Source organism: Clarias gariepinus, chromosome 24 (assembly GCF_024256425.1).
Source record: "Clarias gariepinus isolate MV-2021 ecotype Netherlands chromosome 24, CGAR_prim_01v2, whole genome shotgun sequence".
NCBI classification, from domain to species: domain Eukaryota; kingdom Metazoa; phylum Chordata; class Actinopteri; order Siluriformes; family Clariidae; genus Clarias; species Clarias gariepinus.
The window spans coordinates 11517881-11530035 of record NC_071123.1 but is presented as its reverse complement, the minus strand read 5'-3'; the positions used below and the strand labels follow the sequence as shown (position 1 = coordinate 11530035).

General features: G+C 36.1%; 1 protein-coding gene across 1 annotated transcript; it reads left to right on the top strand.

The window, feature by feature from the left end:
* The first annotated feature begins 1903 nt into the window (after positions 1-1903).
* Positions 1904-10453, top strand: c9 (complement component 9). Its single transcript, XM_053486045.1, has 11 exons — positions 1904-2019; positions 2292-2400; positions 2617-2767; positions 3528-3672; positions 3802-3940; positions 5216-5452; positions 8678-8918; positions 9119-9262; positions 9393-9568; positions 9926-10154; positions 10232-10453. The coding sequence occupies exons 1-11, from the start codon at positions 1940-1942 to the stop codon at positions 10387-10389; spliced, it is 1809 nt and encodes a 602-aa protein (XP_053342020.1). The 5' UTR covers positions 1904-1939; the 3' UTR covers positions 10390-10453.
* Positions 10454-12155: the final 1702 nt, after the last annotated feature.

Genomic DNA, 12155 nt, shown 5'->3' with positions numbered 1-12155 from the left:
GTTGTGAAGCTTTCTAATAGTATATTATTTTTCCATATTGCTGAACAATTTGATACTTAAAAATTATGTAAAATATACTGGAAGTGCACGCAATGAAAACCAGTCAATATGAGGATTGATAACAGTTAAGAGGTTAATATTGTAGCACAATAAACTAGAAATAAGACCACCACAGATAGATGCACATCAATAACATGTAGTAATGAGGACTTTATAAATCTTCCCTGTTCCAAAAAGAAAGTTTCAGACTTAAAAATTTAACTCAAACAAGTTAATAAATAATGATGTAGGTGACAATATAACTATATTAGACAAGAAATTAAAATGCTTTACTCCTCTTAAAGAGAATAAATTTTGTTTATTTCTTCATCCAAATTATTAACTTGTGTAACAGATTCCTTACTTACATGTTTATTCAAAAAGATATAAAATAAACACATTAGAGTTCTTCAAGCTCTGTTTTCCTCTGTCACACAATTTATCCATTTAGCGTCTTTACCACTCTCTGTGCCATGTAGATGTTGAACATTAAATTTGCATTAGATATATATATTATATATTATTATATTGTATGTTTATTATATAAGAAACATACTGTATGTGCATATATTTTAACAACAATAACAATCTAATTTCAGCATTCCTGCAAATGTGAGTCATAGGATAAAATCAAGCCCAATAAGATTCATAATCATATAGGACATAATTACAAATAAATAAAAAAAACTGGGAGGGGACTTGTACTTAAAAATCTGTAACAAACAAACAAACACACATGCTCATAGTAGCCTCTGACAGGATTGGGCAATCCGAAAGTCCACAGCCTTTTGGACTTTTGTATCTTTGAGTTGTTTATACACTGCGTGTTTGGATATGTCTTTTCCCAAAAGTGACAGTGAGGTCTGCTACTGAAGATTAATTAGGTTAACTGCTAAAATTTAGTTAAAATTAAAATTTAATTTGTCACATACACAACACCATCACACACAGTATAATATGCAATGAAATGCTTATAGAGTATGTCTGACATAAAATAGAAGATGGGATAGAATAGGAAGATAGATTACATTGCAATAAAAGAAAAATTGCACTAAGAGCAATGTGTAAATTTTTAATTTGAAATTAAATGTACAAATCTACAAATTTACAGATTTACAAAAGTTACAATAAAATATAATTAAAACTGAAATCCATCAAATATATAAACTACACAGAATGTGCAAAATGTTCAAAGTGTAGTTATACTAAGAAGATTTTTTTAACTATAAAAGATATATTTTTTAACTATAGTAAAGATATGACGTGTGGGATATGGCGTGCTTATGACAGCAGCAGTGTAAGTAAATAAAATTAACAGTTAATACACATAACAACAACAACAACAATAACAATAATAATAATAATAATAATAAATCTTTATGATGTTAATCTTTGAAGAGATTTAACAGAATACTAAAAAGACAGATATAGATGTAATTATTAGGTGTCCGCACACTCTGGCCATATAGTCTGGGTGGGTGGGTTATTAGGTAGGTAGGTAGCGATGCTGGTATGTAGATAGGTGGGTAGGTAAGTGACCTAGTTTAAAATATTTATTCTGCTCCATTTCCACCTCCGTTTACACTTTTTCAGCCTTCTTAAGCAGTACATGATCTGAATGTAGAAATAATGTAACACAACATATTGCGCAAAACACTTTCTTGCAATAACATACTTATTTCATAGTTTTTAATACTTGCATATGTTCTTGTGAGCTTTACGAAAGTATCTGCTAGAGATATGGGAAATCATTCAATTATGCAACAGTACTAAAGACAGCAGGCAAACATTTTATTCAGAAGCTCAGGTAAATGATTAACTCTGGTCAAATTTCCAGATGTACTAAAGGCCCCCATGCATGAACAGACACCAGTCTACCAGTCCTGGCTAAAGTCTCACAATGATGGTGTTGATGTTAACAGCTCTTTTTACACACTGCCTCCTGCAGCTAACTGCTGGAATGAGTGTGGGTGATTCCACGTATGTATGCCTTCTCTTAAACAAACCTGTTTGATAAATGCATGCTATAATATTTAAGAGGAGTACAGAGATATGATATAAACCAACTGTCATGCTTTTTGGTTTATCTCAAAATTAAAATAGGCACCATTTATATGATGTATAGGTGGTAGTAGGTTTAAATATTTTAAGCTTTGAAAAGTGGACAGCTTAACATAGTTCTTGAATGGATTAAAAATTTTCCTGATAACTATAGTAGCTATAGCTAATATAGCTAGTGTTCTCTCTTTAAGGCAAGGGTCCAAAAGAGAAACAAGGGAGGTAGGACAACCAGCACCTATTGACTGTAAAATGACTGCTTGGTCTGAGTGGGCACGCTGTGACCCTTGCACTAAAACCATGGTAAGGTAACACACACACACACACACACACACACATACACACATGCATGCATGCATACGGTAACTTGATAATAAGCAGCTGTGGGATTTCCATTACAAAATAAATCAATTACAGTATTAAAAAAAATTTCACCCTGAAAATAATGGGTGAGAAACATGAAAAAGATGAGGAGAGGAATCTAATTGTACAGATGCAAATTGTGTGTGTATGTTTTAGCATCGTTCCAGGGGAATTGAAAGATTTGGGCAGTTTGGAGGTCGAAAATGTATAGAACCTATTGGAGAAAAAAAGCCCTGCAGAACAGCAAGTAAATGTGAGGAAGATCCACCACCGGTCTGCTCCAGTACTGAGTTCACCTGCGAATCAGGTTAATACTGCCTAAAGAGTACAGCTGATGTGCCTGCATCATAATCTGCTCACAGAAATGAAAGATTATCAGTGTGAACTTTTATCATACTATCACTAAAGGTCATTCGCAGAGTTGAGGTTTGTGCATATAGTCAGTTAATTTTAAATAATTGGAATTAAAAAAAAAATAAAAATCAAGCCAACCAATGGTAATATTCCTTGGCTGCACAGTTGGTGGGGGTACTGTACGTTGATTAAATGTTGTTAATGGTGCTCAGAGTTTAAAATCAATAGATAAAGCAAAAACTTAACAGGCTTATCTAGCTATCTGTGATCGATGATGCATATTCTCCTATCTCTAACTAGATAGTAAAAATTTTAGATTTAACCAATGAATGTGACCCCGTCTGTAAAAACCCAGCTAACCTCTTTCTCTCTCTTATTTTTTTAATTTACTGTTTTCTATGTAAAATCATAGAGAATGTAGAAATGTAGAAAACAGTCATTTGAGTTAGAGTTAGAGCATTTTCATATAGAATTTTTTATAATTTTATATATATTTTTTTTTTCATTTTTATTTTATATAAAATAGTGCTGTTCTAAAATGAGACAAAAATGACAAGAAATGCTTTCTAGAGCTTCTGCAGTTGGAAATACTTGTTTTTGTTAACTGCAAAAATGCTGTTGATTAAGTAGATACAGATAAAGCAGACTTCTGTAACATAAATCAACTGAAAGCCTTCTTAAGTCCTTATCCTCTCTCATGTCTGTACACACAGGGATCTGTATTAAAAAGCGGCTGATGTGCAATGGGGACAATGACTGCGGTGACTTTTCTGATGAGGATGAATGTGATAAAGTCCGCTCTCCCTGTGGCAATTTGCACATGACGGAGTCAGACATCGGTCTTAGTGCTGGATATGGGTCAGTAGCAAATAAAACCATAAAACATTTGACTACTGTACCTACAAAATAAGTAGGAGATAAAGTGGGGGGCTGGCGGGACATATCATACACATACAAGCTAAAAAGATGTCTGCTTTCCCCCAACAGCATAAACATTCTAGGCTCAGGTCCTCGCATAAACCCATTTAATAACAAAATATATAATGGAATATGTGAGCGTGTCAAGGAGCCATCCACATTAGACTACAAAAGGATACCCTGGAACGTCGCGGTCCTCAACTATGAGGTAAATTTAAAGTTTAAAAGGAATGCTTGTGTGTATAATTAAATTTAAACATGAAACATGTAAAACATCCAAGGCTAGGGTGAGAGCACCCTCTGGTGGTGGGGAAAAAACATTAGGGGGGATGGGGAGGGTGAACCTAAGGCAATGGGGTTGTTACATGACTTAGTCATAATGGATGGGAGTTTCAACATTTATGATTCCAGTTTGCATTTGGTAGAGAATAGTGTCCTTAGAATAATTTCCCCCTGCATAATAGTGTTAAGTAAAGTCCTAAACCCATTTTGCCATGTTTCCATACATACAGTTCCCTGCAGCCCAGGAGCGGCAAACAGTGTTGGGGGACGTTGCAAGTAAAAAGTAATCAGTTACATTGCAGCGTTACTTTCTGATAAAAGTAACTAGTTCGAGTACTTTTCCATTGCAAAAAATGAAAACTCCTTTGTGATTCCTAATGCATGTTGTTTTAGTCAAAAACTTTATAATTATTCTACCATCATCGCGAGGTTTGGCCTGTTAACTACTGTTGTCTTGTTTTATTTGTTAACCACTAATACCCCTATCTCACCTACGCGGTTTCGCGCGGTGGCCAGGGATGGTTCATCATGATTCACCGCGAGTTTTGACGCTGTGATTAGGTTTCCATCTTTCCGCGTGTTGGCCCTCGCATAGTCAAACCGCATAGGTGAGATAGGCGTATAACAGCAGGGATAACAGATGGGGGGGCGGGTTATCAGGGGTGGGACTTGTAGGATGACTTTTACACACACACACACACTAAGGGATTGGGAATGACTGCTGTCTGGCTCACAGATTGCATAAATTGTCTGAATAACGGATTACATTTTTTAAACTAAATAAGTGAGTACTGAAATGGCAGACCTAACGTGTTCGATTACTCGTTAGACCCAACACTGGGGGTAAATAGTAGGAATAGTGTCAATATCAAATTATATAGATTATCAAATATCAGATTACAGTAAATCTCAGATTATATATGCTGGATATAAGGTTCACGTGATTTACCTTTAGTCTCACTGAATAATGATGCTAAATGTTGGGTGCTTTACATAGATACCAACCACAAAATCTATGTTGGTAATCTATCTGTTGTTTTTACTGACATTACTTTACATTTAATTAGTTATAACCTTTAAAATGCATTTATGTAAATAAATATGCAGCACATTAAAAACAACAATTACAGACAGGTTTAACATAAAGAATCTCAGTAAAATTTGAAAGATTTATGCATGTTCCTGATTCTTTTATCTCCAGACATTAGTAGAAGAGACTTCTTCTAAAGAGGTCTACAAAGACACTCACTCAGTCCTGCATGAAATCACCCAAGATATCACTACCAAAACAAGCATAGGATTATCCTTCAAGTTCACACCTACAGATTCATCTTCTACGAAAAATGGCACAAGTCTCTTGAGTGCTGGAGCTGGAGTAAACACTGAGACTGAAAAGAGGGAAATGATCAAAACTATCACAGAAAATAGCAATACTCAGGTAAGTCGGATGCTTCTAACATTCTTACTCTTACTTAACCATGTAGCACACACTTTTCTCCATTGTGAGCCAATATAAACACAGTAGTGGTAATAAATATATCAGCAATTTCAACCTCTATCCATTTTTCTGTAGTATGTGCATGTGTGATTATCACATACAGGAATCCCATGATCTTTCCTTGTGTTAAAACTCTGACACACTATTTACTTTAAACCCATTAATGAACTCCATTAATTAACATATTTACCTTTTATAACAACACTATTTCGAAACTGCAACAGTTATACTCATAAGTTTTGTGGTTAAGAAGGCCAAAGAGTAAGTTTCTTATTGCACCTTATTATACATCTTATTTTACATAATGTACAATAGTATGAAAATTAATTATTTTTTAAAACTATACACATTACCCAAGTCCAAAGATTTTGTGATGCATTTATTGCATTTTAATATAGTTCTATATGTATAATGGTTTTTGCAATTGACATTTTCACAAAGTGAAATGTTTACAGAAATATAAATAAATAAAAAGAAAATATTTTTTTTACATATCCCAGTTAGAAACCTGGGGTCAGAGCGCAGGCTTAGCAGTGCCTTTTACAGTGCCCCTGGAGCAGATAGGGTTAAGGGCCTTGCTCAAGAGCTCAACAGTGGCAATTTGGCTAGATAGGGTTAAGGGCCTTGCTTAAGAGCTCCTCAGTGGCAATTTGGCCGATCAATAGCCCAGTAACCCTAAGCCTTAACCATTTGAGGCACCACTGCCCCAAAATAATCTTTGCACTATGGGAGGAAATTAAAGTACCCCAAGGAAACCCATCAAGAACTGGGAGAACATGCTCACAGAACTCCATGCCCACAGATTAGAGGAGGAAAATCAAACCCTTGACCCTGGGGGTGGGAGTGCACAGTGCTAACCACTATGCCACATATATAAATTCAGGATATAATTTTAAAATGGAGACATTTGATACATTTCTGGATTTATCAATTAATTCCTAATGAGCAGGCCAGAGGGGACAGTGGTAAGGAAAAATTTAAAACTGGATAGCATAACCATAAGTTAACTCCATCTATAATGGTGTGTTATATGTTCAAAAGTACAAACATAGAAAAAGTAAACTTAGTTTAGGCATGTAGGATCATTTAATACCAGCAGTTTCATGAAATACTTTATATGTCTGTTCTAACACTACAAGCTGTGCTGGAAAGAAATGAGTGAAGGTCCTTCCCAAGTGGGATCAGCAATGCTGTATCTTATTGTATGTCTCTAAGTCATTTACCTTAGTACCCCTTATTCATGTGTGTCCCCTTACATGTCTCCCATGGTAACATGCAAAACAATAAAGTTTCTCTTAACGGTATAGTACACCTATCAGTATATGATGTCCTTCCTTAACTCAGACATAATCTTTTATCAAATTAACATGTTTTCATGTTTTCTATAACACTATCACGAATTACAAATACAAGCTGTTTCATCTACTGAAGTACTATTGCTTCGATAAAGAACAGTCAACTGATCTATTCAAAGTATGTGACAAGAAGGCTAATTTTCCCAATCACAGGGGTTAAAGAAGAGCTGTTGGATTACTGTGTTTGACTTGAGTATTTGTTTTATCTGGAAGAGACTGTAGTTGGCTGATGTACCAAATTTTAACCAGCTTTAACATATTCCAGTTTCCCTTCTTTTTGTTGGTCTCTTGGCCCTGTGTATTTCTTCACACAGGTTGTGTTTTGGCTGTACTGAGCTCCAGTAGTTGATTCAGTAGTTGTGGTATTTTGTTAAAAGTTTTTTAAATGGTATTTAACACCCATGACATGTTCTGAAGTGTCTTTCTGAAGCCTTAACTATACACAGTTTTGCTTCTCAGATGTTATTTAGTTTCTATGTGTGCACAGGGTTTGGACATTGGGCTATATGTACCCCAGAAGCTTATGGTCAGTAACCAGATCAAACTGTCTGCCATACATATAAGGATGGAATCTTGTACCACAATAGTGCTAGAGCCTGCCTTTTTTTTACTCTCGGTTTGAGAGTATCTTCAATCACATCCACAGTCTTCTTCGCACATAACAGATAGGAACCAACTCACTCTGCTGGTGTTTTAAGTGCGTCACCTAGTCCCACTGGGCTTGTATCTGCAACCATCTGTATTGGTGCATCTTTCTCAACGTATCTTTCTGCTTTCCTTTAAAAAGTTTCAAGCATTTAACATTTAAAATAGAGTTTAGAGTTGGGTAGAGTAGACAAAAATTTTACTCAAGTAAGAGTAGCTGTACTCAAGTAGACGTAAAAGGTAGTCATCCAAAATATTTGGATTTTGGATGACTACCTTTCACCTTTACTCAAGTGTACTGGACACTTGAGTAAAGAAGTATTTGGTAAAAAGACTAATTAAGTACTGAGTAACTGTTTCAATCTGAGTCTAAGTCTGAGTGTCTGAGTTTTTTTTTTTTTTTTTAGGAATTATGTAAGCAGTCAGACGAAATGATTAAATAATGTACAAATTTTCCCAATAATAAAATAAATGAAATAAATGTCATTTTAATTCACTGGATTCAGTGAAATGTAATTTCGATCAAAGCCTAGCCCATATGTTCCAATCCCATACAAAACAATATCTACAACAATATCTACTACAACATTTCTACAAAAAGTCAATGCTGTTGATGATAGAAATGTACCAGAACACCCAGTGCACCACAGGCTACCGCTGATAAAGATCAGCAGGAAGAAAAAAAACAAGACTGCGACCCGGCCTCCAAACTCTCCAAATCCCTATCCGATTGAGCACTTATGGAATGACTAGCAGACAGACAAGTCCAATCCACAAAGGCCCCAACACACAAACCACAGAACCCAAAAGATTTGCTTCCAACACCCTGGTGCCAGACACTACAACAAAGACACTAAGCCAAGAGGGCTTGCGGAGCCTCCCTGGTGGCACAAGAGGAACCCAAACCCCAGATTGTTTTAATGCTAATCATTTTAATCGCTCATCTGTGTATATAATGGAATAAACCCAACACTATCGTTTTACTTTCATGCATACAAGCATTCTTGTACATGCATTCTTCAGTTCTATTCTTTTATTTATCAGGACTAAATAACAATTGTGTTTTCCTCACCAACTTGGATAAACAAATAACCATCGGAGGACTGACATGCAGGGCTGTACAATGATTTGTCTTTTAGTTCTGCACATCATATCTTTTTTACAGGAAAAGTCATACTTCAGGGTGAAGGGCAAAGTGCAACTAGGCACATACAGACTGAGGTCTCGGGGTCTGGAAGTATCTGAGTTATTCCTGGATGATGTAGATGCATTGCCTATTGAATATGAGAAAGGACAGTATTTTGGCTTCCTGGAGGATTATGGGACACACTACACTAAAAATGGAAGAGCTGGGGGAGAATACGAACTTGTATATGTCCTCAATAGTAAAGTAATCAAAGACTCAAGTAAGTGTAAATCTCCCCATATACCTACAGTATAACTCAGCTCATCAAATGAATTGTTTCTTTAGTCAGATTTGGCTGATTTAAATGCTAGTATATTTCCTGTATTTCTCTAATTTTTCAGCAATGTTTCCATGGAAAATATAGTCATAAAGATAGCCTAGAGAAGTTAATTTTAATGCTGCTCTTCTTATGGCCTACAGAGACAACAGAAAATCTACTGAAGAATTGCTTGAAAGTTGGGATCACTGCAGATTTTAAGACTACTGGAAATATTTCAGTAGAGTTAGAGCCATCCAAAATTGAACCAAAAGACGACTGTAAAGAGCTTACACATAAAACCACAGGTATGTATCTTAATTTCTATACATAAAACCTCATTTATATAAAATTGTTGAATGCCTTTGGGTCATCACTGAAAAAAAAAAGGTAAGAAAATTTGCACCAACACAATCAAATCTTCTGTCTGTCCAACAGTGTCGGATCAAAGTGAGCCATTGATTGATAAGGTGATCAGTGCAGTGAAGGGAGGCTCCACAGAATCAGCAGCGGCCATGAAGTCTCAGCTTAGTAAAGATGGTGTGCTGGATTGGAAACATTACGTGGACTGGGCACGAACACTTTCAGACCTGCCTGCACTCATCTACAGCGATGTAAACACACTTCACTATCCAAAACACTCCATCCTGGGTGTTACATACATTGAATGGGTTGCATTTTTCACATTTCATTTTGGATTATTTTAAGTGTTTATTTGCAGTTATTTGTATCATTATTGGATTTTTTTGTGGGGTTATTTTTATTTGCAAAATTCAATAACGTACATACACAAGTGACAATATGGCAAGTAAATTGCAAATCCATCCATATGCTTGAGATTTATACTTGTCCGAACGGAACCATTTACAGTAAATTTTCTTCAGAATGATAAATAATGGCTAAAACTAAATCGCCTAATTATTATACAGTATGTGTACATTTGATTTGACTGTAATGATTCTGTGTTGCAGCCTGAGCCCATCTACAATGCAATTCCTCTGAACTTCCCTGATGCCCAGCCAAGGAGAGAGAACTTACAGAGAGCCCTTCATGAGTACATGGCAGAATACAGTGTGTGTAAGTGCCAGCCATGCCAAAATGGTGGCACCGTGGCCCAGGTAGATGGCAAGTGTGTATGCCTGTGCCCATTGCACTTTGAAGGCGTAGCTTGTCAGACCGTTCGTCATGAATTAATTAAAGGTGAGTGAAGTGGAAAAGGTGAGTGAGTTAATTAGCCATTGATACATTGTGCCATTCATTCCCCTGTGTGTTTGCAGATAATAAACAGCCCGTAGAAGAGGTAGGAAACTGGGGCTGCTGGTCTTCCTGGTCCAGTTGCAGTGGAGGACACCAAAGGCGTACTCGATCCTGCAACACAGGTGGCATTGCAGGAGCTACGTGCAAAGGAGACACAGCGGATGAGGAGTACTGTTAATGCTGTGTGGGGTCTCTCTCTCTCTCTCTCTCTCTCTCTATGGTCTTTGTTTCTTATTAAAAGTATCCAATAAAATGCCAGCCAGAATCAAGTAGCCTAAGTGTTTTTCTTATTCATTTTTTCCCCCTGAATTTATTCAGCGTTCATATCACTAAAGTTTCTTATTAAATTCTGTCAGTAATTTTGTGGTACTTTTCGCGTGCTTAATTTTGCATTTAAATTATTTCTCTTTTTGCTGCGTGAGGAGGAATCAGTAGCTTGGTATGTCCAAAGAGAAGAAGCCCACAACAGATGCCACACTCTCAGCATAGATGAACTGACACACATTACGGCATACTGTTACAGTTGTGACCCTTTTTATTCATTCATCTACACTACGCACATTATTTTGGTCAAAATATTTTTGAAATGAATCACTTTAGGATTATATTATGCAGGCTATGTACAATGTATTAACATTAACATTGAGACAACATAAGGGGGAAACCTTGAGGGGAACCAGAGCCATCATCATCTGGGTCACACCGAATACTTATTCATCATCTATACCGCTTTATCCTGTATACAGGGAGGCCTGGAGCCTATCTCAGGAGACTTAATGCCAAATTGGGTTCCAATTCGTCACAGGGAATACACACTCATTCAAGCACTATGGGCAATTTAGGAACGCCAATTAGTCTAATCTGCACATCCTTGGACTGTGGGAGAAAACTGGAGTACCCAAAGGGAACCCAAAGAGCCCATGCAACCTCCATGCACACAGATCCAAGATGAAAAACTAGACCCTGGCGGTGCAAGTCAACAGTGCGCCACTACGCTACACTATGCTATAAAGTTGAAAAAGTACAATTGTATAACTAGAAAATTTATTATGGTTTTAATGAGAAGTCTATTTTGTTCAAGTTATCAATTGGTTACCTTAAACAGGGACTTTGACTGGGCTAGCCATGACAGTATAACTAAAAAATAGAATAGAAATGCATGCATAAGGGCTACCTTAGAAGTAATGCAACATGTCACTTCATTGTCAACTATCCATGAGAACTCATTAAGGTAGGAGAAGAGAGTTCAACAAAAAACTTTTAAAATATATAACTCACCAAGCTCACAGTTCTGTTTCATGTCCACTTAAAAAGAAAAAAAGCCATTAAACCATTATTAGAGCAAAGTCCACTAAGCTGAGAAATAACAAATGGGCGATGTATGTACACATAAACATGTTGGTGAATAGTTTTACTTGATCATTTCAAGACAATTTCAAAATGTTATGATAATTAAATTGGAATATATAATAAGTTATGCTAAAGATCAGTTGACAGCAGTGCTATGATCAAAATTGTCTTGATCTAAATCATGAATTATGGTGGTTTCTGTTAGCTTTTCTAAAAAAAATGTAAAGCTCTAAAATGATGTCACCACATTAAAGGGAATGTTTTCTGGCCTTAACGATTACACTCAAGCTGTTACCTTGATCTCCTAAAACTTTAGTTTGATGCGTGGTACGGTGTATTATTATGTATATGACTTTGTATGTTCCAGAATACAGACTGGCAATAAATGTGCCACATTACTGCATTTCATTACATAACACTAAATAAACACAACATTAAAGATATTATTTACATTATTTACATAGAACATTTCTATAATTATAATCTAATGATAGTCAGTATTTTTTCCAATCAAAATAACCTCATACCTAATGATGGTGACTGAATGGTGCGGAGAAGGTAATGGTAAGAGAGGTGGATAGCTTGTTTCCAAGC

What these genes read in the sequence shown, in the direction of transcription:
- c9 (XM_053486045.1), top strand. Translation starts at nt 1,940, where the DNA reads ATGATGGTGTTGATGTTAACAGCTCTTTTTACACACTGCCTCCTGCAG. An exon ending in ATGAGTGTGGGTGATTCCAC is followed by an intron (nt 2,020 to 2,291) that starts GTATGTATGCCT and finishes TCTCTCTTTAAG; the next exon opens with GCAAGGGTCCAAAAGAGAAA. An exon ending in TGAGTTCACCTGCGAATCAG is followed by an intron (nt 2,768 to 3,527) that starts GTTAATACTGCC and finishes CTGTACACACAG; the next exon opens with GGATCTGTATTAAAAAGCGG.